The 27,283-nt window shown below is 39.8% G+C and overlaps 3 protein-coding genes across 7 annotated transcripts in view; 1 reads left to right on the top strand and 2 right to left on the bottom strand.

The window, feature by feature from the left end:
• Window positions 1–7,975, bottom strand: part of ACAD11 (acyl-CoA dehydrogenase family member 11) — a 60,733-nt gene extending 52,758 nt beyond the window's left edge. The window contains exons 1-4 of one of the 4 annotated variants that reach the window (XM_084619362.1): window positions 7,790–7,924; window positions 4,792–4,865; window positions 2,663–2,762; window positions 590–715 (exon numbers count right to left, since the gene is read on the bottom strand). In XM_084619362.1, coding sequence (XP_084475488.1) covers window positions 590–604 — 15 coding nt within the window. In that variant the 5' untranslated portion in view covers window positions 605–715; window positions 2,663–2,762; window positions 4,792–4,865; window positions 7,790–7,924. Of the gene's footprint in view, window positions 1–589; window positions 716–2,662; window positions 2,763–4,791; window positions 4,866–7,617; window positions 7,751–7,789 lie in introns of those variants that run through there. The other 3 variants (XM_084619363.1, XM_084619361.1, XM_084619364.1) reach the window with 3 other exon arrangements.
• A 32-nt stretch (window positions 7,976–8,007) lies between these two features.
• On the top strand, window positions 8,008–23,395 carry UBA5 (ubiquitin like modifier activating enzyme 5). Of its 2 annotated transcripts, none has more exons than XM_084619375.1 (12): window positions 8,008–8,099; window positions 12,384–12,429; window positions 12,524–12,613; window positions 16,044–16,153; window positions 16,598–16,684; window positions 17,490–17,574; window positions 18,527–18,631; window positions 18,848–18,975; window positions 20,595–20,730; window positions 21,475–21,550; window positions 22,314–22,420; window positions 23,171–23,395. In XM_084619375.1, exons 2-12 carry the CDS (start codon window positions 12,391–12,393, stop codon window positions 23,252–23,254), a joined length of 1,047 nt encoding a protein of 348 aa, XP_084475501.1. In that variant the 5' UTR covers window positions 8,008–8,099; window positions 12,384–12,390; the 3' UTR covers window positions 23,255–23,395. The 2 variants fall into 2 exon arrangements, with proteins under 2 accessions (XP_084475501.1, XP_084475500.1); XM_084619374.1 differs by lacking the exon at window positions 8,008–8,099 and adding an exon at window positions 9,594–9,831.
• A 186-nt stretch (window positions 23,396–23,581) lies between these two features.
• The window catches only part of NPHP3 (nephrocystin 3), a 47,664-nt gene continuing 43,962 nt past the window's right edge, over window positions 23,582–27,283 (bottom strand). The window contains exon 27 of the mRNA XM_084619360.1: window positions 23,582–27,049. Coding sequence (XP_084475486.1) covers window positions 26,869–27,049 — 181 coding nt within the window. The 3' untranslated portion in view covers window positions 23,582–26,868. The remainder of the gene's footprint in view (window positions 27,050–27,283) is intronic.

Raw genomic sequence — 27,283 nt, 5'->3', positions numbered from 1 at the left:
ATCAGAGCAGTCCCCAGAGTAAAGAAGAGGCACCTCTGTGACCCATCTAGTGGTGGTCCATAGACCTTCCCTATATTCCTATAATTGCTGCCTGAACTACAACTCTGTTAGCTTTTGAAGGACACTTGATTAATGCATTCATCATTTCTTTCAAAAACCCAGAAACTTTGAGGGTCTGGGATTGAGAACATTTACCCAACCTTAAAGCCGGACCAGCTCCCCCTAATAAGTCTAGGGTTCTCACACCAGGGATCCTGTCTGATTTCAGAATGTCTGCCTGACAACCAACCTGAGAAGATCATGTTGAATGGTGAGCCAAACACATGACCCTGCAAGAGGGAAATAAGTCCTAAAAAAACTGAAGTCAATGGCCGCTATTGGTGATCAGCACCTCTGAAAAAAATCAAGCTATTTTTATTTAGGTGCCTAAAGGGGGGCTTATGAGCCCTATTCTAGGCACCCAAGATTGAAAAATTTCATCAAAGTTCTTATTTCAACATATAAAACTTTAGATATTTTAAAGCAGTTGCAATGGAAATAAACCCAAAAAGAAAAGAAAAGAAAAATCCTACAACATGTATTGACTAACCTGTACATGTTCCATCACATAAAATTCAGTTCCAATCACAGAAACATCACTGCAATACAGTAGGGGCTCAGGGACTGGAAATCCAGCTGAAAATAACGCTTTCTGCACGTGATATTCTCTATCAACCTAAGAAAGATATAGTATGGTAGGTACAGAATAATGTTCAAATTCTTCAAACACATTTAAACTTATTTTACATATATACAGAATATAACATTGTGCCCTACTAAACACCAAGCACTGGATTATGCAATACAGAACACTGGTACTGGTTTGTGCATTTGAATAGTTAATTGCATTTTCTAACATTTAACACTTCTAACATTCAATATCCACTTAAATCTTTATGCCAATCGTTACGCGAGGAAAATAGGCCACTTGAGAGTTGGGCCTGGTATAAACTTTAATTTTCTTTATCTTAAATCAGATTTATTTTAACAACATGTAGAGCAGCTCTGTCTCTGGGTTAAAGTTGCTAAGAGCAAGACGACCCTTAAGCCAGTTAAAGCAACTAACTGGTAGTTCCCCAGTTCCTTGTCAGGATAGGGGTCATGTGACAGTTGCAAAGAGGCCTATACATTTGCTTTAAGAAATGCTAAGAGAAGATGTGGAGATGCGTGAAATGTGTAACCCTGGGCAAGGGAAGTTATAGCCATCAACATATCAAGGCCTTCTAATGAATTGGTGCCATCTGTACCAGCCAACTGAAGACAAAGACCACCACAGACTAGGCTTAAGTGCCCAGAAGATTTTGCCAGCACCGAGGTACTGACCAGACATAGCATGACCCAACATGGGTCCCCGAACTGCAGTCCTGACTGATGCAATGTGATGCCAAAGACCACACAAGCTGAAGAATGCATCTTTTTCCTTAAGTACTTCCCCCTTTTTCTTATGTAGTTACTGGGCGGTGATGTCCCCATTCTTCTTCTTCTCTAAACACTTAAGATGTGCATGTGTGTGTTTAAATGATTGGGTGCATATGTGAGTTCATTTGGAGTAAGCAATATTAATCATTTCCTAATTCAAGTTCTAGGCAGTCCTGCTTTAAACTTAGACTATTGCCCTGAATAGTGAAGGGTGTCAGCAACACCACGCTACTCTACAGGAGAGGTAAGAGCTGTCGACTCTGTTGTATCAAAGATTGGGTAATTAAACCAGAGAGGGAGTGATCAGTATAGTCACTAAGCACACAGTAACTTTGGGAGGAGTCTAAATATTACTTCAAGGGCTGAGAGGTAAACAAGTTTGTTTCAGAATCAGAAGCATTCAACCAGGTCAATAGATTACTTTGCCAGGAGCAAGATCCTGTAACTGGCAGTTAGAGCTAAGCAGGTGGCTGCCTCCTCAAGTTTTTGTATTTGTAAAAAATTGATCAGGTGCTGTACTAGCTTTCTGATTAAGGCTATGATTATGTCATGGAGGTCACGGAATCTGTGACTTCCAGAGACCTCCGTGACATTTTCTGCCCTGGGACTGAAGCTGTCAGCCCCACAGCTCTCAGCCATGGCTGGCAGTGGGCCACCTGTAGCTACCCAGCTGTGGTGGGGGGACCCCTGTAGGCTGCCCAGCCCAGTGAGTGGCGAGAGGACCCCAGAGCCCCCAGCTGCTGCAGGTGCTAGACCCTCCCAAAAATTCAGGAACACCAATGACCTGTTCCTGACTTTTACTAAAAATATCCCTGACAAAATCTGAGCCTTACTTATGATTTGATTATTGTATTACTTTGATGACTTGATTAATTGGTGACTCAGTTCATATTATTAATTCTAATTGTGAGCTTGATTTGATAATTGTACTGTCTAATTCTTAGTATAGTATGTGTTTATAGTAGTTAACTTTGTGATAAGTTTGATTAACTTTAAAGTTGCTTATTTATTGATGTGCAATAAAATCCATAAAAAGTATACAAAGCCAGTTTTTCTTTCAAATTTGTAACTGGGTCAGAAAGCTTTAGAATGAAGATAATTTAGCCTAGGTATTTGTGAGCCATTTGGCTCTGTCCTTAAAATTAAAACATTTGTTCCTCACAATTATGTACATTTATAGTTTGCCAAAGAATTGGCTACTCACCTTGTGAGCTCTAGGCAGAAGAGGGCCATGAGGCTTCTTCCTAAGCACATATGTCCTAGAACCCTTCTGCAAGTAAAAGGTTGGATTGGACTGGCCTGAGCTACAGAGGAACAAGAAATGAATTACTAAGAAATAAAGTTGCAAACATTTAACAGAAAGAACAACAGCAACTCAAAATTGGAAAAGTGCACATCATTGTTTGGGCTGAAGAGGATGTCCAAGTACAATTTGGGAATTCATGTCAGGGGTGTTCTTTTAAACATACAATCTTACAAATCAACAGATGACAGTTCAAAGTCAGTAGTCATGGGCTCTATTCCCAGTTCTGCCACATGTTTCCTGTTTGACTTGGGAAAGTCACAGGTATTCCATGCTTCTGTTTGCTCTTCTGTAGAAAGGAGGTAACACCCACAAAGATGTTGTGAAGATTAGTTAATGTTTTCAAAGCACACTCAGATTCTTGGATGGAAAGTAGTGGCCTTAAAAATTTACCAATCTGGATTAAGAAAAATAGACTAATTTTTTTTACAGTAGTGCATAAACTTCCGTTGACTCACAATAGATGTGTCAGAAGTGAGAATGTTCTGTAACACATTTATGAATGATGCTCATGGCAGTTAACCCTTTGGCTTAGTATTGTTACCGAGTGGGTGCAGAAGGGATAAAATGCTTCCCTTGGAACAGAGAAAAGGTATAAGGTATTTGTGCCAGGTAACTGTCTGGGTTGATCTCAATGAGCCATCAAGCGCTGGCTGGAATCAACACATATCAATGGAAGATCCGCAAAAAACAATGGGAACCCGTCCCCCGTGACTAAATGATTAACACTTAACAGCAGGTTTCAGAGTAACAGTGGTGTTAGTCTGTATTCGCAAAAAGAACAGGAGTACTTGTGGCACCTTTGAGACTAACCAATTTATTTGAGCCTAAGCTTTCGTGAGCTACAGCTCACCTCATCGGATGCATACTGTGGAAACTTAACAGCAGGATGCTCAGGCAGGCTGGACATGGAAACTTGGCATGGTTTTCAAGTGGAAGTACCAGAGGGGACAGGAATCTGCAGTAAGAACTGGGCTGACAGAGACACAGCAGTTCTCACTTGGGATTGACAGACAGAGAAAGCCAAGATCGGCAAGAGAGCAACCTGGCTTGGTGGAATTCTAAGGGCTAGTCTACACTAGGATCACTACAGTGGTGCAGTTGTACTCTGTAGCGCTATTAGTACAGACGCTTTACGCCGATCAGAGAGAGCTCTCCCATCGGCATAATTCCTCCACCTCCCTGAGTGGCAGTAGTTATGTCAGCGGGAGAGCGTCTCCCACGGACGTAGCGCTGTCCACATCAGCGCTTAGGTCAGTGTAACTTACGTTGCTCAGAGGGGCAGCTTTTCCACACCCCTGAGCTACAAACTGTTTCAAAGTAAGCATTAGTGTGTACAAGCCCTAACTTTGGCCAGTCTGAACTGTCTTAACGTTTGCTTCTCTACACTAACCTAAGGAGTTCCTGATGCTATATTCCAGTTGATTAATACACCCTACTCGGTTTTGAAAAGGCTGCCTAGTCTTGCTGCAGACACCTACAGATGTACACTGAGGGGTAAAAGTCTCAGAACAGGAGTCTCCCTCAGTTGGGACTCACTATTCAGTGACCAACCCTTGTGGAAAAGTGTGATCTGTTGGCCATCTGGCATATAAAGGGATACTCCCAGAAGACTGCCTAAAGGCCAAGACATAGCACAGATCCAGCACATCCGTGACAATAGGTTATATCTTGAATACAGAACACATTGAAATAGTTCTCTAATCAAGGCCCCAATCCTATGATGGAATCCAAGCAGGTGGACTTTTGCATTAGCACTGAGCCCCAGTGAAGCCCATGTTGCTCTATATGGGCACACAGGTCTGCTCATATTCACCCTGTGTGTGATCTGTCCCTAGGGCACTGCCTGAGACAACTGGCAAGTCTTTAATGATGAATGTTGAAATTGGGAAGTATGCTATTAAATACGATATTAAGATTGGAGGTGTGATTTATTACCAAGCAATGTAATCAGAGTGTCCCTCCCTCTTTAAATACCTTCAGGGACTCCTCTCTCTCCACCATTTCAAGTTCCAACTTCTAGTCCTCACCTTCAATGCCCTGGATTGATCCACTGTCTTCTCCTCATTCAAGTCCCTCCTTAAGATTCACTCTGCACCAACACCTATGAGATATTAGATGACTAAAACATCTATTTTGTTTAAAATAAATATATCTGCTCCTCCATACTGTGCTTGCCAAATAACCATGTAATCATTCTGGTTACCCTCTTCCTCTTCCCAAAATCCTCCACCTACTATCTTGCTACCCTCTTTATTATGTCATGGGTAACTAGGACATTCTGGGTTGCAATCCAGTACTAGTGAAGGGCTGTTTCACCCCTGCCCTGCAACCTTGGGTGTCTCATAGTGCTTTGCAGAGGTAACTTCCAACTTGGGTCATTCACAAACAGCCTGCCAGCAATCAGATCACATCTGGAGTTCTGTCTAGAGTTACAGCCCTGGTTCAGCAGCTCTGCAACCTGTCAGTACATACCAGTCATGCTGTGGCTTCCACCAGCCTTGGTTACCACATGCAGAGTTACCCCAACCCGCTCCCAGATTTTCCTAAAACATGTCTGCTCTGCACTGTCAAGCCCTCTCCTGCACAGTCCAGCTATATTAGGTATATTGCCCTTCTAATGGGTCAATGTACAACAATTTGCCACTTTCAGTGAAATTGCCCACACAGTTCACAACACTAGATTAGTTTTGATTAAACAATAAAACAAGTTTATTTAATTACAAAGAGATAGGTGTTAAGTGAGTACAAGTATTAAGGCATTAAATAAAAAACGTTTACAAGAAAAATAAAGATAAAATGCTTTCTAGTCCTAAACTTAAAGTAGACTTTGTTCAAGGTGACATTCTTACCACAGGTTTTCAGTGGCACTGCTGACCAAGTTTCAGTTCAGGATCTGCTCCCAAGGTCTCTTAGATGTAAGAGGCCAAGGGACAGGAAAAGATAACTTGAGGTGTTTTTGCCCCCCCCCCTTTTATAGTTGAGTCACCCTTTGAAAAGCACTTTCTTGAATGTGACCCCTAGTTAAAATTCTCTCTCGCTGAGAGCACGGAGACATGGAGTCTGATGGAGAAAGAAGGCTTCATGCCGTTTCTTTTCACCCATGTATGCTGTTGCCGGCAAAAATGTAGATCTCTTTGTTCCTGCTCTCTTCCCTTGCCAAATAATGGCCACCTGATGGGCCATGGCCCATCAGCTTTGATGACACCTGACTAGGGGCCTCAACTTGTCTTTTGTCTTGGGAAGAGAGACTCACTCACATCCCAGACTTGTCTGGCAAACACACTTCAGTCATGATTTCATCTTATGCTCATAATTTTACATATAATGTTGCTATACACATTTCACCATGATATTATTGGCCAGCAGGTTATTAGTTTTCAAATGGTACCTTACAAGGCATATTTTGTACACAGATTATTACCATAGTGTATAGGGTGTGAACACAAGGGTGCATTCTGTCACAGTAACATTTTCAGACGTGCCTCTGACTTAGGAGCCCTTGTTCTATTTTTAGAAGTGACTTAGGTGCTTAGAAACCTGCATCTCATTGCAAGTCAATTACATTTATTCTCCTAAGTGTCTACAGTCTGGTCTACACTACAGAGTTAGGTTGATGCAAGACCATTAAATTTACAAAGGACAAATCTATTTTGTCTATTCTGCTATGGTAAATGTAATCATAGAGTCTTCAGCATTATGAAAATTTATCTTTTAATGTCTTTTTTTATACTTAGACTATGGTTTTGTGATGTCATGTTCTTGGGGAGGAAAAAAGTCACTAGTGATTTTACAATGATATTACCAGTATTTCTAATTTTTTGGTATATTATCACCTCTCACTTTTTTGCAATCCAATTAAGAAGACTTAATTCACTTTTTACAAGTATTTTGTTTTAGATCACAGATGTGATCATTTATCCAGTCGCTTTCTTCAAACAATAGAACATGAGAGAACCACAAAGGCCCCATCATCACAGAATTGTTTAGGGCCTATGCACTGCTCATTGTCGACTTCTAACACACACATCAATAAAGTTAATCATAGAAAAGTTCATCAAAGAGTTCATCAAAGAATTTGTCCTTAAAGCAAACACCTTTATTCACATTGAACTTGTGCCAAACAGGATAGGTTACTGTTTTACAGTAAATAAACTTTGAACACAATAACATGTTTTGTAACTGGTGAACTTTCACACTGATAACAGAAGGTACAGTATTTTGCTTCTGCATTACCATAACATGTAGTCATGATTTTCCTTGGTGTCCCTCTTTAACCGCACAATGTGCTCAGTGCAGTACCACACACACCTCTGGCTCTGTTCAACACATGTATTTAACTGATACACTTGGACAGGCAGATTACAGATGTTGTCATAGACACTAAGGTGATGGGTACACTAAAAACAGGTAAGATACCAAAAACTAGGAGCTTTGCCTACCTTATGGGCAACCATCCTTCCCAGCATTTCTAGGATGGATCCATCTTTTGAAGGATGACCCTACCTACCACAAACAACATTCACAGCTCCCAAAGTCATTCTTAGGGCGACCTAAATCAGTGGTTCTCAACCCTTCCAGACTACAGTTCTCCTTTCAGGAGTCTGATTAGTCTTGCATACCCCAAGTTTCACCTCACTTAAAAACTACTTGCTTACAATATCAGACATAACAATACAAAAACTATGACTGAAAAATGGCTTACTTTCTCATTTGTCTGGATGAAATTTTAGTTTGCCCTGACTTTGCTAGTTCTTTCTATGTAGCCTGTTGCAAAACTGGGCAAACATCTAGATAAGTTGCTGTACCCCCTTGCAAGACCTCCGAGTTACCCCCCAGGGTTGAGAGCCACTGACCTAAATGATAGCTGGCGTCACACAGTGGCCGTGCCCGCCATGACTCGCCGCCCCGGCGTCCGGCCCGCAGCGACCGCGGGGATTTGGAGCGTGTGGTCCCGGGAGAGGAATGGGGGAGAGGGGGGAGGCAGCCGCAGCACAGGAGCGGGGAGACCCCCCCCTGCGGGGTTACCTGTACTGCCTGGCGGTCAGCGCTTCCGGGGGCTGCACAGGAAACCCGGCCAAACGGCGGGAGAGGTATTTCTCCAGGGCTCCCTGGTCAAACCTGTGCTGCTCCCTCACCGCCGTGGTGCCCGGCTCAGCGGCCATCTTCCGCCCCTCGGCGCGCCGCGGCGGACCCCCGCCCCGGCCCACGTACGCTAGCGGCGTAACCACAGCCCCGCCCCCTGATCTACGCCAGGTGACACCCCTCGCCCAGCGTACGCTATTGGCGCGGACAGTCCCCTTGCCTTTGAGGACCCTCCCCCGTGGGCAAGGCTCGGGTAAGTTGCCTGAAGTCGGGTGGTGCAGGGTGCAGGGGTCTGGCCAGCTCTGCCGTGCCAGGGAGTAGGTCGTCAAGCGGTAGCGAGAGCAAAACCAGCTCCTTCACCACTTCTCGGAGGTGCCAGGTGTGTGGCTGACAGGCAGACAGGCAGTCACAGGCGCTGGCACCTGTGTGTATGTCACAGCCAAATTTTGTCACAGCCACATTTGCAAGTGTTCCGAGCAACTGTAGAGCTGATTTGGAGGGGGGGGGGGAAAGGAGGTGAACATTAATATAAAATGTGAACACTACAGTCTTTTTGATTGTTTTCATTCAGGATTAGAAGATTCCAACACTAGCTCTAGCCATTGTATTTTCATGTGCAATCACATTGTGACATGCGAATGACAGCCTGGTCGCAATGTATCACAGACAACCACGAGGTGACTTTTAACTCACAGCTGCATCACAGCAATCCTATTGTGATGTTTAACCTACAACCATGTCACGTGAGTGAAAACCATGCTGAAACATCAGCTTACAAGCCTGCTGTGTGATGTTTAAATGATAATCATGTTGTGACATCACACTCTTATGCATTATCCTGATTTTTATCACAGATCTTGCTATATTTGGGGTTTTCCTTAAACCTCCAAATTCCGGAGTAAAGTGGTTGCATAAGAATTGTGGCCTTCGCTTAAAAATGGAAGTTTCTAGCCCTCGTGGTTGGTCTGAAAGCACTGAAAATGTGAACCTTAAAGTCTCAAAAACCAGAAGACAAATATAAAGAACCCAAAATGTATTATTTTGTAAAATCTCTTTACTTTTCAGTTAAGTTCCTGATTTTTAAGGGCTTGACTCAAGATTTTTTGAATGCTTAGGGCTAGTAATGCAGGATATTTTGAATCAAAAACATGCCACAGATGGACCATCAGTGTTTATAATAACTGTGTATTCCCCATAGGGTGTCTGCCTTCAAAGTAAAAAGCAGTGTCTGTGCCTCCTGTACAGTGCAGTGCATATATCGTCTATAATACCGTGCCTGTGGCTTCCATTATCCTAAATAATGCTTTATGTATGTCTCCTGTACAGGGCAAAATATCTCTGTTCCTCTAATGCAGTGTCTCTACGCGTTGTTATTATCAGATGCAAAGGTTTGGGCTCTGACTTCAGCGGGGCAATCACCAGCATTTATTTGCTATTTATTGGTCGTTAAAAGAAAAGGAGTACTTGTGGTACCTTAGAGACTAACCAATTTATTTGAGCATGAGCTTTCGTGCTCATGCTCAAATAAATTGGTTAGTCTCTAAGGTGCCACAAGTACTCCTTTTCTTTTTGCGAATACAGACTAACACGGCTGTTACTCTGAAACCTGTTATTGGTCATTGTGATTATGATAATCCGTCGTGCACGCACCAGTAGACTCACCACCCCCACCCCATTGCCCCCTGCTGCTCGGGCTCTTTTGTGCCCGGAACTCTCCTCGCGGGCGGGGTTGCGGCGGGGAGGACTCTGGCTGTGGGGCTCCCAGCCGGAAGGCCGCCGGCTGTGGGGACGTGTCTCTGCGCTGCCGGGCCGAGCGTGGGGCTGTCGCGAGCCGCTGCCATGGCCTCGGCCAGTCTGGTGGAGAAGCTGCAGCTCCGCGTGCGGGAGCTGGAGGAGGCGCTGGCCAGGGAGCGGGGCGGCGGGCAGGGCCAGCGGGCTCGCATCGAGAGGATGAGCCCGGAGGTGACCGACTCCAACCCCTACAGGTGACGGCGGGGGGAGCTGCCCTGTGTGGGGGGCACCTGCCTTTTGGGGTGGGGCGGGGCAGCTATGTGGGCGTGGGAGGAAGGGACAGCGCTGCCACGGGGCGGGCGGGGAAGGGGCCCTGCGATGTGGGGACAAGCCTGGCACGTTGGGGTTTGGGGGTGGCAGGGAGGGGTGCTGCCACATGGGGGGGTGTTATGAAGGAGGAGGAAGAGAGCAGCAGCGAGCACTCTCCTCCACCTTTATTGAGACTGCAGAGAGTTGCCGTATGGCGGCTGTCTGTTGTGCAGGGGATTTGTGGGGAGAGGGAGGCTCCCTATACTGTGTGGGGAGGGGACGGTCTGACCCCGACCTTTGTTTAGGAGAGGCTATTTATTAAGCAAATTAAGACATCTGCTCCAGTTTCATTCACTGAGAAGTGGTGCGATGTGCCACCCCACTCCGTCCCCCCGAAACCCTACCTGTCTCTTGGTGATGAATTATAAGACTGTTTTGTATTTTCTGTCTTTACGGGTGGAGTATTTTACTCTGAGTTACTTACGGAGAAGCTATTCATAAGGAATTAGTATACAGTATTTGGGAGGAAATGGGAGTTGGGACCCCTGGGTTTTTTCCCCACTAATTTACTTTTGCACATTGGGTCATTTAGAGCTTGATTATCAGAGGTGCTGAGGCTCTACAGTGCCTAACTTGTGGATTTCAGCACTTCTGAGAATCAGTCCCATAACCTTTCTGTGCCTCAGTTTGCCCTGGGATTAAATAATAATATATAGATTTAAAATAGTCCTTCTTTAGGAACACTTCAACTTGTAATACTTTGCACTTATACAGCAATATAATAATAATATAGAGTAGACACAGTACTTTTTGTAAAGCACTCTGTTATCCTCTATAAAAAAGTGCATATTAGTGCGAAGTATTACTGTTTAAAACATTTCTGCAGCAGGATTGTGTTTAATCCTCTCCATTCTAGTTGTCCTCACAACCTTAAAATAGCTCAGTCCCTCCAAATTTCTCTCATAGTCCAGTATTGAAGTTTAAAGGTTGTTCTCCCTGAAAGCTTTTGTTGTTTTGTTTTTTAAGGTTATCAGATGTTATCAGGGTGTTAACCTGGCACCTGGAAAGCAGTTATTGCAGCCACATTAGTCCTCAAAATGATTGAAAGTGTGTGTGTGCGCGTGCGCACGTGTATACACACATCACATCACGTTTTATCCTTATCCTGCAAACAATAATAATGTGAATAGTCTCATTTGTTTCAGTGGGACTATTCACACTAATAAAGTAAAGCATGTAAGTGCTTGCAGCATTGGGGCCTTAGTGTTCTATGCATAGAGATGGGTTTCCATTCTCACTTAGTACATGTCCACTTAGCAGTTTTAAGTGTAATGAGCACAGTGGTCTTCAGTTTATTCATTAGAAATCTTAAGAAACTCAGTATGCAGAAGAGTTAAAGACATGTTTTACTGAAGCTAGCAGGAAATGTTTTGTTTTTTTCCCCCGAGCTGCTGCTTACGGAATGTGATGGTGATACTAGTGGGTTGGTTGCACGATATAGTGATATTGGGGCTTTCATTCTGAAATGTGCCTAATACTTCAACTTTCTGAAATGCATAAACCTTAGAAATAGAATTGGAAAACAAATGAAATAAATGGAAAATAATACAAATTAAGGGTCTCAACTTGTTCTTGATAACAGCTAGATACAAGTGGGAAATTTAATTATTGTAATCCGCTTTAGCGACTACTTACTGTTAGATTTCAGGGAAGAGATGATAGTATCTGGTGAGAAATATGACAGTTTATGTTAGTGTTGATTTCAAAGCCATTAACTAATTTTCTGTGCTTTTGAATTTATCAACATTATTATGTTTATTTTCAAATAAATTACCATTTTACCTTAGTCTCAGTCTTCCAATCGCTAGTACATCTTTAATTGTTTGCTTAAACTTTACTTTTTAAAAAAAGTGTTATCTTAACCCTGGTCTACACTGGGGGAGATCGATCTAAGTTAAGCAACTTCAGCTACGTGAATAAAGTAGCTGAAGTTGACGTACTTAGACCTACTCACTGCGGTGTCTTCACTATGGTGAGTCAACTGCTGCTGCTCCCCCGTTGACTCTGCCTGCATCTCTCATGGCAATGGAGTACAGCAGTTGACGGGAGAGCGCTCAGGGGTTGATTGCTGCCCGCCGATCCGGCAGGTAGTGTAGACCTACCCTTAGAGGACTACTATGATAAAACTGAATATATTCATATTCTGAATCTTTTTCTTTTAGATACCTTAGTGAAGTAGTGTAAATCTAAATATTTCTGAAATAAAATTATAGATGCTAATCCCTCTTATGTGTCCTTTCTCTGTAATCAAGAATTCCACAGCATTTACTGTGTAACTGTTAATTCTACTGTGAGCTCCTCTGGGGTTTGTTCTTTGTTATTTTACTTTTTCAACTTTTTACTGTTGCTCAAATAATTGTATCTCAAAGTGATTTTGAGAGAGCTTTCCTTGACTACGTTGGATGGTTTATTAATTTATTCGTTTTGTTTTTCCTAGTCGCCTTATGGCATTAAAACGAATGGGAATTGTGAAAGATTATGAGGTATGATTATATTTGTTTTAGAAAATCGTTTTTACTTCCTCTCATGAAGGCTGCTTTGTAACATACTAATCTGTATTTATTTTTCTTGACACAGAAAATCCGTACCTTTACGGTAGCAGTAGTAGGTGTTGGTGGAGTTGGCAGTGTGACTGCTGAAATGTTGACAAGATGTGGTATTGGTAAGGTAATATACATTTTCTTCATGTACCAGTAAACAGATGAACTAGTCCTATATATAATAGGTACTGGCAAGATGGATTTCTTGTTTGAGTCTGCATCAATGTTAAAGTCAGCTGAAGCAAACAAAAGAGTAATACTGACAAAAACATTGAAAGTGATGAGTCTTCTGAGGTAGATTGTTCTCTGTTCTCTGCCCTTACCTAGGGCCTAGTCCTGTATGTTGCAGACCACCCTCAGCTGGGTGCTCCACATTCTGCAGGATCAGGTTCCTTCTGTATTTCTTTTAGTTCAGCCATAGAAGGCAGTGAAGGGAAAAAAGCTGTTAATAAAGATGGGAGGGTGCATAATGCAGAGAAGGAAGATTGAGCACTTCTGTTTCTCATAAAAACAAGAACAAGGGGACATTCAGTTAAATTGAGAAACAATGAATTTAAAACAAATAAGTGGACACAATTTTTCACACAATGCACAGTTAATACATAGAACTCATTGTCACAAGATATAGAGGCTAAGAGCTTAGCAGCAGGAAAAATTAGATTTATATGGGTAACAAGAACATCCAGAGTTAATATAGTACAGGATTTTTTAAGTGTAAGAAGGGATCTAAACATTCATGCTTCAGGGGAAAAGCTAACCTCTAACTCTTCAGGGTTAGGAAGAAACTTTCCTTATGAAGAGGTTATTCATAACTCATCCTAATAAGCATGTTATATCATTTACATAAAATAGCTAGAGACATAAAGGGTAACAAGAAAATGTTCTACAAATACATTAGAAGGAAGAGCAAGACCAAGGTAGGCCCAGTACTGAATGAGAGGGAAAAAACAATAACAAAAAATGTGCAGATGGCCAAAGTGCTAAATGACTTTTTTGTTTCGGTGTTCACCAAAAAGGTTAGTTGTGATTGGATGTCTAAAGTAGTAAATGCCAGTAAAATGAGGTAGGATCAGAGGCTAAAATAGGGAAAGAACAAGTTAAAAATTACTTAATCGAGTTACATGTCTTCAAATCACCTGTGCCTGATGAAATACATCCTAAAATACTCAAGGAGTTGACTGAGGAGGTATCTTAACCATTAGTGATTATCTTTGAAAAGTCATGGAAGACAGGAGAGATTCCAGAGGACTGGAAAATGGCAAATAGAGTGCCAATCTATGAAAAGGGAAATAAGGACAACCCAGGGAGTTACAGGCTAGTCAGCTTAACTTCAGTACCCAGAAAGATAATGGAGCAAATAATTAAGCAATCAATTTGAAAACACCTAGAAGATAATAAGGTGATAAGTAACAGTCAGCATGGATTTGTCAAGAACAAATCATGTCAAACCAACCTAATAGCTTTTTTTGACAGGCTAACAAGCCTTGTGGATGAGGGGGAAGTGGGAGAGGTGGTATATCTTGACTTTAGTAAGGCCTTTGATACTGTATCACGTTACCTTCTCGTAAACAAATTAGGGAAATACAACCTAGACGGAGCTACTGTAAGGTGGGTGGGTGCATAACTAGTTGGAAAAAACTGTTCCCAGGCAGTAGTTAGTTATCAGTGTTTCACAGTCAAGCTGGAAGATCATATTGAGTTGGGTCCCGCAGGGATCACTTCTGGGTCTGTTCAGTATCTTCATTAATGATTTAGATAAAGTAATGGCTGAGAGGGTACACTTATAAAGTTTGTGCATGATACCAAGCGGGGAGGAGTTGCAAGTGCTTTGGAGGATAGGATTAAACATCAAAATGATCTGGAGAAATGGTCTGAACTAAATAGGATGCAATTCAGTAAGGACACATGCAAAGTACTCCACTTAGGAAGGAACAATCAGTTGCACACATACAAAATGGGAAATGACTGCTTAGGAAGGAGTACTGAGGAAAGGGATCTGGGGGTCATAGTGGATCACAAGCTAAATATGGGTCAACAGTGTAACACTGTTGCAAAACAAGTAAACATAATTCTGGGATGTATTAGCAGAATTGTTGTAAGCAACACAAGAAGTAATTCTTCCGCTGTACTCCCCACTGATTAGGTCTTAACTGGAGTATTTTGCCCAAATCTGGGTGCCACATTTCAGGAAAGATGTGGACAAATTGGAGAAAGTCCAAAGAAGAGCAACAAAAATGATTAAAGGTCTAGAAAACATGACCTTTGAGGGAAAATTGAAAAAAATTGTGTTTGTTGAGTTTGGAGAAGAGAAGACTGTGAGGGGACATGATAACAGCTTTCAAATACATAAAAGGTTGTTACAAAGAGAAGGGAGAAAAATTGTTCTCCTTAGCCTCTGAGGCTAGGACAAGAAGCAATGGGCTTAAACTGCAGCAAGGGTGGTTAGGTTGGACATTAGGAAAAACTTCCTAACGGTCAGGGTGGTTAAGCACTGGAATAAATTGCCTGGGAAGGTTGTAGAATCTGTCATTGGAGATTTTTAAGAGCAGGTTAGACAAACACCTGCTAGGGATGGTCTAGATCAGTGGTTCTCAACCAGGGGCTGGGGGGCCATGAGCAGGTTTCAGGGAGTCTGCCAAGCAGGAGCAGTGTTAGACTCACCGGGGCCCAGGGCAGAAAGTCTAAGCCCTGCCACACAAGGGTGAAGCCTGATGCCCTGAGCACTGCCACCAAAGGCTGAAGTAGAAGCGTGAGCAGCTCAGCCTTGCGGGGTGCCCTGTGACGTGGAGCCCCGGGCAACTGCCCTGCTTGCTGCTACTTAACACCGGCCCTGGCTTTTTTATGCAGAAAAAGAGTTATTGTGGCACAGGTGGGCCATGGAGTTTTTACAGCATGTTGGGGGGCGCCTCAGAAAGAGAAAGGTTAAGAACTCCTGGTCTAGATAATACTTAGTCCTGCCATGAGTGCAGGGGACTGGACTAGATGACCTCTCGGGGTCCCCTTCAGTCCTGTGATTCTATGATTTCTTCTGAAGCAGCTGGTAATGGCGTCTGTCTAAGACAGCATACTTGACTCTTTGGTCTACTGACCTGATAAGAATTGACATATCAGATGTTCTTCTGTATTAGCTAGTCATTCAAAATAAGTAATTGTTATCTACACGCTAGAGTTGCAGCTCAAAAATACAATCAGAAATTAGCTTGAAATAATCACATGTAGGAATGTCAAAAGAACAGTCGCTAAAGTTAGTGTCTGTTGATGTGGATAATCTGCGGAATGTTCTGCTTATCTTAGATAAATGTGTTCTGTTAATCATCATTCTGGTGACTTGTTTGGTGTTCTCAGGTCTTAGTGACCAGTAGTTTAGGGCCCAGTCCTGCCGTCCATACACCTCCGTAATGGTTTGCACATGAGTTGACTGAGTAAAATGGATGGAACTACTCACATGTGTTTCTAGAATCAGGGGCCCGTCAGTTTGCTGTTTATAATACCAACATGGTGGTGTTCAGCAGAGACCCATTGAAAAGTCATATATATTGTTATAATCTTCATTGTAGCTGCTACTGTTTGATTATGACAAGGTGGAGTTGGCGAACATGAACAGGCTCTTCTTCCAACCTCATCAAGCTGGACTAAGCAAAGTGCAGGCAGCGGAGCACACTTTGAGGTATATAGTGGGGATCAAATATGTTTAACATGGGATGTTAATTCAAACTCCGACATTTCACTGTACAAAAAAACCCACAACAAAGTAGCATGTTCATATGGAGTCAAAGGACTGACCTGCACTAGAATTTTTGCTGGTATAATGTAGGATATTTTTTGTTTGTTGTTGTTTATGACATTTTTACACTGGAAAAGTCTTAGTGCAGATGCAGTTAGACCAGCAAAAAGTGATTTTTGCCAGTAAAGCTTTTCATTCAGAGAACTGGCATAAGCTACACTATGCTAGAAGGGTTTGCCAGAATAGCTATACTAGCTAACCTTTTCTAAGCTAAAGTGTGTTTCTAAAAACTCCAGCAGTGCTTGTGACTTGGAGGAGTTGAGGGAGTTCTTTGGGGTTGTTAATGCATTCATTATCACTGTTGACTGATTTTATTTTCTTTACAAGGAATATTAATCCTGATGTTCAGTTTGAAGTACATAACTACAATATCACAACAGTGGATAACTTCCAACATTTCATGGACAGAATAAGGTAAAATGTTTTGAGAAACACACACGACTTCTTTTAACGTTTGTTAGTAAATAAAGTCTAAAATACTCTATTGGCTTCATAATTTTTTTTAAACATTAGGCCTCTAACTGGAAAACAATCGCATTTTATGTAAAATATATGTATATAAAGACACTTTTTTGTTTCCTAGCTCTGTTATTCAAGTAGATCGTGGTAAATAGCAATTACTTTTGTCTCACTTTAAATTAAATTTGTTCCATGTTTATATTAGTGTATTTTTAGCTTTCCAGCCAAATTAAAGATTCCATATGTTGTCATTCTTCTTTAAAAAGACATCAAATTGCACAATCCCTTCTTTTGAGTATCTTGACTCTCATTTCCATTGAAAATAACACAATGTAATTAATATCTCAGAAATTAGTTCTGAAATGACTGCAGATATGTTATGCAAAGGGAAACCATTAGGGGAAATAAAAATTTATACTACATTTCTTAAAATTTGTAAGAGGTGCAAATTATGCCCAGTGAAATTTCCTTTAGTCTGAAATATCCTCTTATCTGAATCTCTTATGACTCCTCAGATGACCTCATTTTTAAGGACTGCCTTTTTACTTAATTCTATGGATGTCGCTGCACGTTTTGGATAAACAGGGTTTTATTGAATTGTTTGAGACTCTGTGAGTGTTAAATAGGATTCAGACTATTTTGTTAGATAGGAATATATTTCCCATCAATTTATGTAATGAAAAGAATGAAATGTCTTGACTACAATTTTAATAATGTGTTTTGCAAACCTTCCTCATGTAAACTGTGGTATTTACTTTAGTTATGGTGGGTTAGAAGAAGGGAAACCTGTTGATCTTGTACTGAGCTGTGTGGACAACTTTGAAGCTCGTATGGCAATTAACACTGTAAGTACAGCACCTGAGGTCTGCGCATACACTTGCGGGTTTGCTAATATATTCTTCCATTATTATTATTATTTACAGAAGTTATGTGCACCATAAAGAAGGCAAAACCTTGTGAAGGAATCTGTTGATATATGTAAAACTAAGGAAGTTTGGGGAGGAAATGACCTTTTTATTCAGTTCTTGGAGCATAAAGAGTAGACGTAAAACAGGTTACATGTGATAGTAGGTAATGGTTAGTAAAGGAAAAGTGTATTTTTCGTTAAATTTTATTTGGATTGAGTCATCTTGTAAACGCTGTCTAAATTCACTAATGACTTTCTTTGTGTAACTATCCTATGGAAAATTGATAAGAATCGTTATATTTTTATGTACATTATTAAGGCAGTATACCGTTTTTACTGTGCAGTTTCCCTTCACAGTTGTAACAAATACAGTGTATTTTCCAAAACACACATTTTTGTTGCCATCCACCTGCTAGCTTGATCAGCATGTGTATATATGATGCATATAACTGTATAAATATAATAGATCCATGCTTGTGTGTGTAAAATAAACATAATTAAAGGGAGAAAACAGTAAAGAAATTGAATAGAAAATCCTAATAAACACCATATTAGACTCCTGGGCCCTGATCTGGCAATTGTGAGTTGGAGCCCTGTACATGTGCAGAGCCCCATTGATTTTTATGACACTCCAGACAAGTGCAGAGATCTGCCCTCCCGAATCCAATACCCATATTTGGACTTCAGTTTTTATTATTGTCACTAAAACAAGGCACAGAAATAGTTTACAGTCATACCTCTTTTTTCATCTGACAGTTAGTTTTTCTTCTGGCTTTAATGGGTAAAAGTCACAGATTCATCAGTATAATGCATGATTTCTAATAACCTTTTGCAACAAACTTCTGCAGTGTTATTTTATTGTAACTCTTGTGTATGTTTGTTCTTTCAAGGCCTGCAATGAGCTTGGACAAACGTGGATGGAATCTGGAGTGAGTGAAAATGCAGTCTCAGGACATATACAACTTATCATACCTGGTGAATCTGCTTGTTTTGCGGTATGCAATCCTTGGCCAAGGGGTCCTTTTCTGAAATCTGGGATCCACTGGATTTCTAGTTTGTGCTTTTTAAAACAGGATGTGTGGTGTGAAACTGGTATTTCAAGGCTATATGGCCACAACTTGTATTAGTTCAGAGTAATTCTGGTTATTGCCTTTGTGTGGTCTGAGGTTTTTATTTGTTTTGTTTAATGAGAGTTTTTTTTCTCCTTCCAGTGTGCTCCCCCGCTTGTAGTTGCTGCCAATATTGATGAAAAAACATTAAAACGAGAGGGAGTTTGTGCAGCCAGCCTTCCTACCACTATGGGAGTAGTTGCGGGGATTCTTGTACAAAATGTCCTGAAGTAAGTTATTTGAATGAACTTCTGTGACTAGACCTACAATATCTTAATATAAAGAATCCATCAGGCTTCTTTCTGATAATTTTAAGAGCTTCACATCTTCAGGACTTTATAAGCTTATGAGATGCGTGATCTTTCTTTCCCAGTGACAGATCTTCCTCTTCCATACACTCTCATGTGCAAAGGCGTTTGCTTAAAGGAGTTGATACGAAGATATGTGGTACATGGGTACATCTACACTGTAAAACAAAACCCTACTGTAGCGAGTCTCAGAGCCTGGGTCAACTGTCTCAGGTGCAATGCAGCTAAAAACAGCAATGTAGATTTTCCTGCTTGGGCTGGAACCCATACTCTGAAAGCGGGGGGGGGGGGGGGGGGCTGGGTCTCAGAGCCCAGGCTCCAGCCTAAGCAGAAAAGTCTACACTGCTGTTTTAGCTCTTTAGCGTGGGCCTAAGTTAGCTCAGGCTCTGAAACTTGCTGCCATGTTTGTTTTTCCCCTCAGTGTAGACTTATCCGAGTCACTGAACTTTTTGTTTTGCAGCTACCGTTTCCTACAGATCGTTTCAAGTGCTCGTTCGCGATACTTGGTTTTTTATTCATCTTGAATTATGAAGCCTTGAAGAACGTCAAAGTAGCAGAAAAACGTCTTTGTTTCCTTTGCACAAAGCATGGGAAGAGAATTAGTCCTGCATAGTTTCTGTTCAGTGATGCCAAACAGCTATAAATATTTTTACTGTATAGTAACATTTTCTACAAGTAATATCACATACTCCAACTGTTCAAAGAACTATGTGCACGAGAAATTTTGAACAATTCTGTGTGCATAACTTTATATTTCCCTTTCCTTATTTTTAAGTCTGGAAAATAGGATTTTTGTCTAGAGTTTGTGTGCTAAAATCCTATTTTAGACACACATTCTGGGAATAATTGTCCAGGTGCTGTTAGCTGCAGATGATGAATTAAAAACAATCCAGATCTCGTGAAGTAAAACGGGGTTGTTTTGCCTTCAGCTACAGCGGTATTCCATTGACTTTAGTATATGTTGTATGAATGCCTTTACGTAAAAGCAGAATTTGGTCCTGTAGTAATATAAGAAATTAACTAATTTTAGTGTGGGATTTCCAAGACGTCATCCTGGCCTAATTTTGCTCCCACTGAACATTTTTCTTCAGTGGGAGGAGAGTTAAACCAATGTTAATTACTTTTGAAAATTCCATCCTGTCTGAATGGGATTGGACACAAGTAGGGTGGAGGTTGCACTATTAGACATTCTAAACTTACCATTTCCTGGATTTGCAGTCAAGTCTCAGATTTCATCCGTGATCCATCTCTCATCTTTATACGTATACAAACACAGGGCCAAATTCTCATGCGGTATAATTCAGGATAGCTCCATTATTTGATAAAGCTATGCTGATTTACACCAAGTGAGGATCTACTACATAATTTCTGAAGTAGGTATAGGTAATTTAAAACCAAATACCAGTAATTTAGGGTACTAATACAGTATGACGACTGAGGGGTACAAAAAATATCTGGAAAAAACATTTAGGCAACTCGCTCTGAATCTGTGAACAAGAAAATACTTCCATTTCACTGCAGTTCTCATTCTGTTTTTCCAGGTTTCTATTAAATTTTGGTACTGTGAGTTACTATCTTGGTTACAATGCGATGCAGGATTTTTTTCCAACTATGGCAATGAAACCAAATCCACACTGTGATGACAAAAATTGCAGGAAACAGCAGGAAGAATACAAGGTAAAAATCCATCTGATAATGCATGCTGAAGATCTGTGGTAAATAAAGCAGATCATTCAGAATTGAAGCAGGGTTGACAGGCTGTTTCCTGCTGGTTGCACAAACTTTAAAGTTAGATGATTTGAAATATTTTTAGAAGTATTTGTAGGTTATCTTAAAGTAAGAGGTAAGCAAAGTGACTTATGAAACTTATCATTTTGCAAAAAAACCCCAATCAAATATTTGTCACTTAGGCCCAAATCCTGCAACCTCTTACAGATGTGCTTAACAGTGTGCAAAGATGACATTTAATGGATTTCTTTAAGAAATTATGCTTTGCTTTCTGATGAATAAAGAAGATTTAAACTGTTATTTTTTATATTATTAAAAATATCAGGAGTGTCACCTTTGGTCTTCCCTGCTTTTGCTCTAAGATTTGTTGAAGGTTTAAAGATGATATATACTGTAGGCTCTCTTAACCCCTTAATTGAAGGGTGAGAGTGTTGAATATTCAAAGTCTTATTTTCCCCAAAATTTTCATTAGTCATTGATGTTGAATTGGAGGAAGAAATTATTTCAGGCCTTCTTTATACATAGTAAAGGAGCATGCCCTTTTTTAATCCTGTGTAGGTCACCCTTAAACGTTTCCTAAAAGGCCATAAACAAACTCTCAAATATTTAGAATGACTTTACTCTCCTCAATATTTCAACAAAAATAACCACAAATTCATGTTTTTGTGTTGTTTTTTCATGTTCTCTCTCCAGGAAAAAACGGCTGCACAACCAAAACAAGTAGTAGTTGAACAGGAAGAAGAAATAGTGCATGAAGACAATGACTGGGGTAAGCAATCACCTCAAACTTGAACGGACACCACCAACAAACTCAGGGAATTTAACTAATCTTTATTAAACACTATCGGTTCACATTTTTTCACTTCTAATAAATCTGACAATTAAACTAAATCAATTTTAATGTTTTGATTCTCATACTGAACAGGTTAAAATTTAGTCTCAACACTACAGAAGTATATTTAAGTAAAATATTTTCATTTTATTTCTTTAATCTTGTGAAAATATATATTCATTAGATTTTATAGGATCTTTTATACAAAACTTAGACCCAAGCTTAAGTTTATCCCTTTAAATATCTTGTCAACAAATCTTCATTATAACCAAGTTTCGGTAACATATATATAAATTCCCTGTAAGGGCATTAACAACTGAGAGAATTGCTGGGCTGAAACTGTCAGCGAACTTGTCAAATAATTTAAATTCATATACTCTTGAAATGGTTACTCTTTGAATATTGTATTTTTAATAAAATGAAAATATAAGCTTACTTTCAGGAAAAAAAAAGTCCTTAAAATGAAAGACTTAGACTATGAAAGAGTACCAATAGAGGAGTTGAAAGGCCCATCCCTGGAGCCCTTTAAAATACGTTGTATGGAAGATGACTTAAAAGGTCTCTTACTGGATGTACTGTTAAAGTACTTTTTTTATTTTCATAAGCTCTGGTTGCTGCAGTTTTCATCTAATGGTAATAAACTGTAATCAGAGAATCAGAGTTAAATAATTAGTTGACATTTTGACTTTTTGATACTTAGGTATTGAGCTAGTATCAGAGGTTTCAGAAGAGGAGCTGCAGGCTGCTTCTGGTCCACTTCCTGATCTTCCAAAGGGAATTACAGTAGCATATACTATACCAAACAAGGTAATGTTAAGTCCCCTTTTTTTTTATAGATTTATTTAATTACAGTATTAGAAGGTTCTATATTATGTGAAACTAGTCAACAATGAAACCACTGTAAAGCAGTTGTCTGCTGTATCCTTTGGAATGTACTAAAAAGCATTCAGTTATTACATAAACTGATGAAAATACATGAGTTATCAACTTATTACCATTTGTCCATGGTAAAACTCCATCTGTAACAATTCTAGTAAAATAACTGCATGCCTATACATTCAATTTGAGTATATCTTACAATCAAATTATTATTGCTTGAGTCTGAAGAATAAAATTATTTTAAACAATTTATTAGCTTGAAACTAGTTCTGAGGGCAACAAAAATGAATGAATTTTAGTTTCTCTATTCGTATTGAAGTTTAAGCACACTGAGGAATTCCCCAGTTGTTTAGGCAGTCAAAACCATTTTTACAAATGACTTTTATCCTTTAAGAAAGATGCAGTCAAATTACCATAAAGCTGAAGCTCAGTCTGTGGGAGGTTTAACTTCCATTCTTATGCATCAAAACCTAATTTTCTTAAATTCTAATCAAAATGGAGTTTACCAATGGATTTTGGGTCAGATGTATAAAATTGTAAATGGCTATGGAATAGCTTATATTGTAATGTTTGGGCCTGATCTTGCAAGAACTCTGTATTCTGAACTCCTTGGGTCCATTATATCCTGTTTTATTCACAGCAAAGAAACTAAATAATTTTTCCCCCTTTTGCCAATAGGAAGAGAACGTTGTAGCTGTGGAAACAGTGGCAGAGTCTGAGGAAAGCCTAGAAGAACTCATGGCCAAGATGAAGAACATGTAGGCAAATGGAATATTGAATTAAACATTTGAGATCTTGCACTAGAGCTGGATCCAGAAATAAGGTCCTGTAAGAAATTCCAGTCTTAAAACTTGAACTTTTGGTAAAACAGAACCATAAAAACTTGCAGATGGCATCTCATAACTGTATTCTGGTGTCTATCTATATACTGCTTTAAAATACCAAGTTGTACTACTGTAAGTTTTCATTTCTCGTCATGCTAGGGTCCAAATCTCTAGGGGAAAATGAAAGATAATAGACAAACTGACACAAAGTTAAGCATGGTGCCTGATCTGGAATGATATTCCACATGTTGGCAATATTGGGGGAAATTAAAGATGGAGTAACCTTGTCTGGATAGAGTGGTTCAGGGGATTGATAATGGAGTCTTTAACACATATGTTAGTGCTTCAAATGCATACCAGACTTGTGGTAGTTATCATAGATATCCTAGAATATCAGGGTTGGAAGGGACTTCAGGAGGTCATGTAGTCCAACCCCGTGCTCAAAGCAGGACCAATCCCCAATTTTTGCCCCGGATCCCTAAATGGCCCCTTCAAGGATTGAACTCACAACCCTGGCTACTGTTCAATGGGCTATGTTGTCTAAGTTTGTAGCGTGGCTATACCTGTTTTGTGGGTAAATGGAAGGCTTCAATCTTTTCATAGGCCATAAATTTCACTAGAAAAATTGTAAAGGGTTGAGTGATTTGTCAGTTCGTGTCACATCCCTATTCTTTCTTAAACAAGTATTTGTGCATACATTGCTTTGTGTTTGATAGTGGTGTGAGTATGCAGTTGTAAGGCACAAGTGTTTTGGTATGAATTCTTTGTTACCTGATCAATGACTGAGTTGACCAAAACAGCTCCTAACATATCACTGCAGTTGTCAGCCATGTGTTTACATAGTAAAAATGCTTATGACTTATCACTAAAAAAAATTAACTGCACAGGAAATTTCAGTCATTTCAAAAACACCTACAAACCTTCCTTTGTTTACTTTTAAAAGCTAGTTATTCTAAAATCCATTTAGAATTATTTATTTGGCTAGCATTTAGCTCAGGGGTCAGGACCCCTCAAGGGGTCACAAGGTTATAATGGGGGGGGGGATTGCGAGCTGTCAGCCTCCACCCCAAACCCCGCTTTGTCTCCAGCATTTATAATGGTGTTAAATATATAAAAGTGTTTAATTTATAACAGGGAGTCACACTCAGAGGCTTGCTATGTGTACAAAAGTTTGAGAATCACTGATTTAGCTATTACTTTACATGGCTGACAGCTTTATAAAAAGGCAACTATTTACAATTTTATCCTATGTACAGTTTTACAAAAATAGTAATTAATACATATATAAAATTATTGGAGAGATGTTGTTAGTGTATGCAAAATAGTTCTTGACTTCTGACTATAGTTAGTAAAGCAACTTTTACACTTGCCCATTCCAAATTGTAAAGTGAGGTGGTGGAGTCAAGACCTAACTTTGCAGAAGATTGTGTACCAGTATTTAAAAATAATTAAAAAAAAAAAAAAAAGCCCTGTGGCTGATGATGTTTTTCACCTTTGCAATTAAAGCATATTGGAATGTAGAAGTCTAAAAAGAACCATAGTATTTCTCTGACTGAGAAATCTAGTGGAAATTTCTGATTTTTTGCAACTCAGCGAACAAATACACTTCAATGCTGTATATTTTTGCTAACTTTGTTCATTTATGTGGTAAGCTACAATATATTATCAACTTAAATTTTTAACAGTGAATCTTAATAATGAGACCTTGCTATGGGTCTGTACTATTAAATTTCTGCTGGTACACTGGAAGACACTATCAGTTTTGATGTGGAGTTCTACTGTGTTCATTAAGTTACACAGAATTTGGCTTATACCAAATATACAAACGCTTCAATTTCATGTACGAACAGAACTTGGTGGGACATCTTTTCTACAGAAGAAGAATCAAGAGCTATTACACTTGTTTTGGACACCATTACAAAGAAGTCAAACATCCATCTGTTTGAAATTTAGAAGATTACAATTTTTGTCTAGATAAAAAACACTTTTCCGATGCTGCAAGAACCTCATATCATTTGTGTAGTCTGTTAGTTGAAGAAACTTCTACGTTTTAGTGCTGAATGTCAGTTTTGATTTTGTACATTTTTCATTGCAGCAGTATAAAACTAATCAATTTTTTTTTTCTATTCAGAAAAAGTGCTGAATGGGGGGGAAATTTTCCCCCTTTTACGGTAAGCAATTAAGTCAAAGGGGAAGATAGATAATATCCCTTTGAGATAAACAGCCTCGGCACTTTAAGACTAGCTGAATAATTGGATTAGTTCATGAATGAAGTTTCTTCATAGATCTGACACTTTATGAACTCTAAAGTATGAAAAGGAACATGTCACTTTTAAAGAATTTATTCTATTGTTTGTAAACAAACAGACTTAATTGATCATTGTAACTACCTGGGAGAAATACTCCATTGTACATTTAATACAAATCAGTTTACTGCTATTCAGTTCTTTCTCCTGGTTAATACAAGCATGCTTGTATACTGGAGTTTAATGAGCAGTTTTTCTCTACTAGAACTGAGGTGTGTGCACCAGTCCCCAATTAATTCATATGCTTCTCTCGGGTTACTCACTGAAAAAGCATATTCCTAGTAAAAATAAGTGGCTATAACTGACACCAATTAAAAAGCTTTAGCTAGAGAGGACAAAAATATCAGTCAGAGCTTGTCTATATCTTCAGTTCATACATGACAAGTTGGGGTGTAAATCTACAGTGCATTAGCATGCTGCACACTGGGGCACTAAAAGTTCTGTAGTGCACTTCAATCTGTTTCAGAGTTTAAATCAAAACACACGACAGAAATTTGTGTGTGTGGTATCAGAGTCCCAATGGCCAGTTAGTGTGAAGGCTGGTGGGCTGCAGATTTACACCCAGGCTTGCCATACACAAACTGACCACATAGACAAGCCCTCTGTCAACAACCTTGATCTAAAAACTCAAAAGCATGTCTTACTAAGAACCCAGTTTCCTTTGCATAAGTTTCCTTAAAGCCAAAACATGGGCAGGTGGAGTTTGGGGGTATTTTCCTTCTTTTGGTGGAAACACAATACATGGTTCTCAAAATTACTGTGTCCCTGAAAAACAAAGTGCTCCTGAAAGACAGAAAGGTATAGTAACAAAATTCCACAAACACCATAACAGTGTGGACACTGAAGGAACTGACGTGGAATAAAAACTAGTAACTATTTTGCTGATTATACCCTGCAGCTCACAGGTCCTCTATTAAAAAGAGGTATAGAGAAAAAACAAAACTGATGTTTTCTGGCATGACAGCTTCAGACTGAACAATAACTAATAGAACACACTCAGCAGTCTTTCACTAAATGCCTGTGTGTAACACAGAGGTAACTCTGTACCACATGGTCCACAAAAAAGTTAACATGAACAGAAATATTTTAAATTAAAATGTAAATTTTTTGTTCAGATTACCATTCATCACAAATATTTCATCTTCTAAAATCATTTTTTTAATCTCTGAAGAATGCACAGATATATTTTTTAACACTTTAACCATCAAGCATTCTTTACTAGCATTTGTTTTTGTGCCAGTTTGCATCACCTTTGTCCATGGTCTAGAAAAACATTTGGAGATAATGTACTTCTTAAACTGAAAGTGTCTCCACTTGATGAGGGTCGGGAAGCTGCTTTTCCTCCTACCAACGAAGTCTCTGCTTCTTTGATTTCCATGGCTCTCTTGTACAGCTCAGCAGCCTTCTCGAAATCTCCTCCTTCATAGCTTTGGGAGAGAAACCAAAATTTAACCAACCCTGCCCCACCAACTCACTCCTGTACTGAAGTCTGCAAAAACATGCAATTAAACAGCAAAAAACTTTGTTAATGCCGAGTTCAGATTGCCTGGTGTTAACCTGTGCCCTTCCAGGATATTGAGTTCAGCAAAAATTTCTGAAAACAAGGAAATACAGAGGTGAGGTATGGTAAAGGATCATACAACCTTAACTCTGCCCTGCCG

The sequence above is a fragment of the Lepidochelys olivacea genome, assembly GCF_965140295.1.
Source record: "Lepidochelys olivacea isolate rLepOli2 genome assembly, chromosome: 2".
In the NCBI taxonomy this organism is placed as follows: domain Eukaryota; kingdom Metazoa; phylum Chordata; order Testudines; family Cheloniidae; genus Lepidochelys; species Lepidochelys olivacea.
This window is presented reverse-complemented; position numbering and strand designations above follow the sequence as displayed.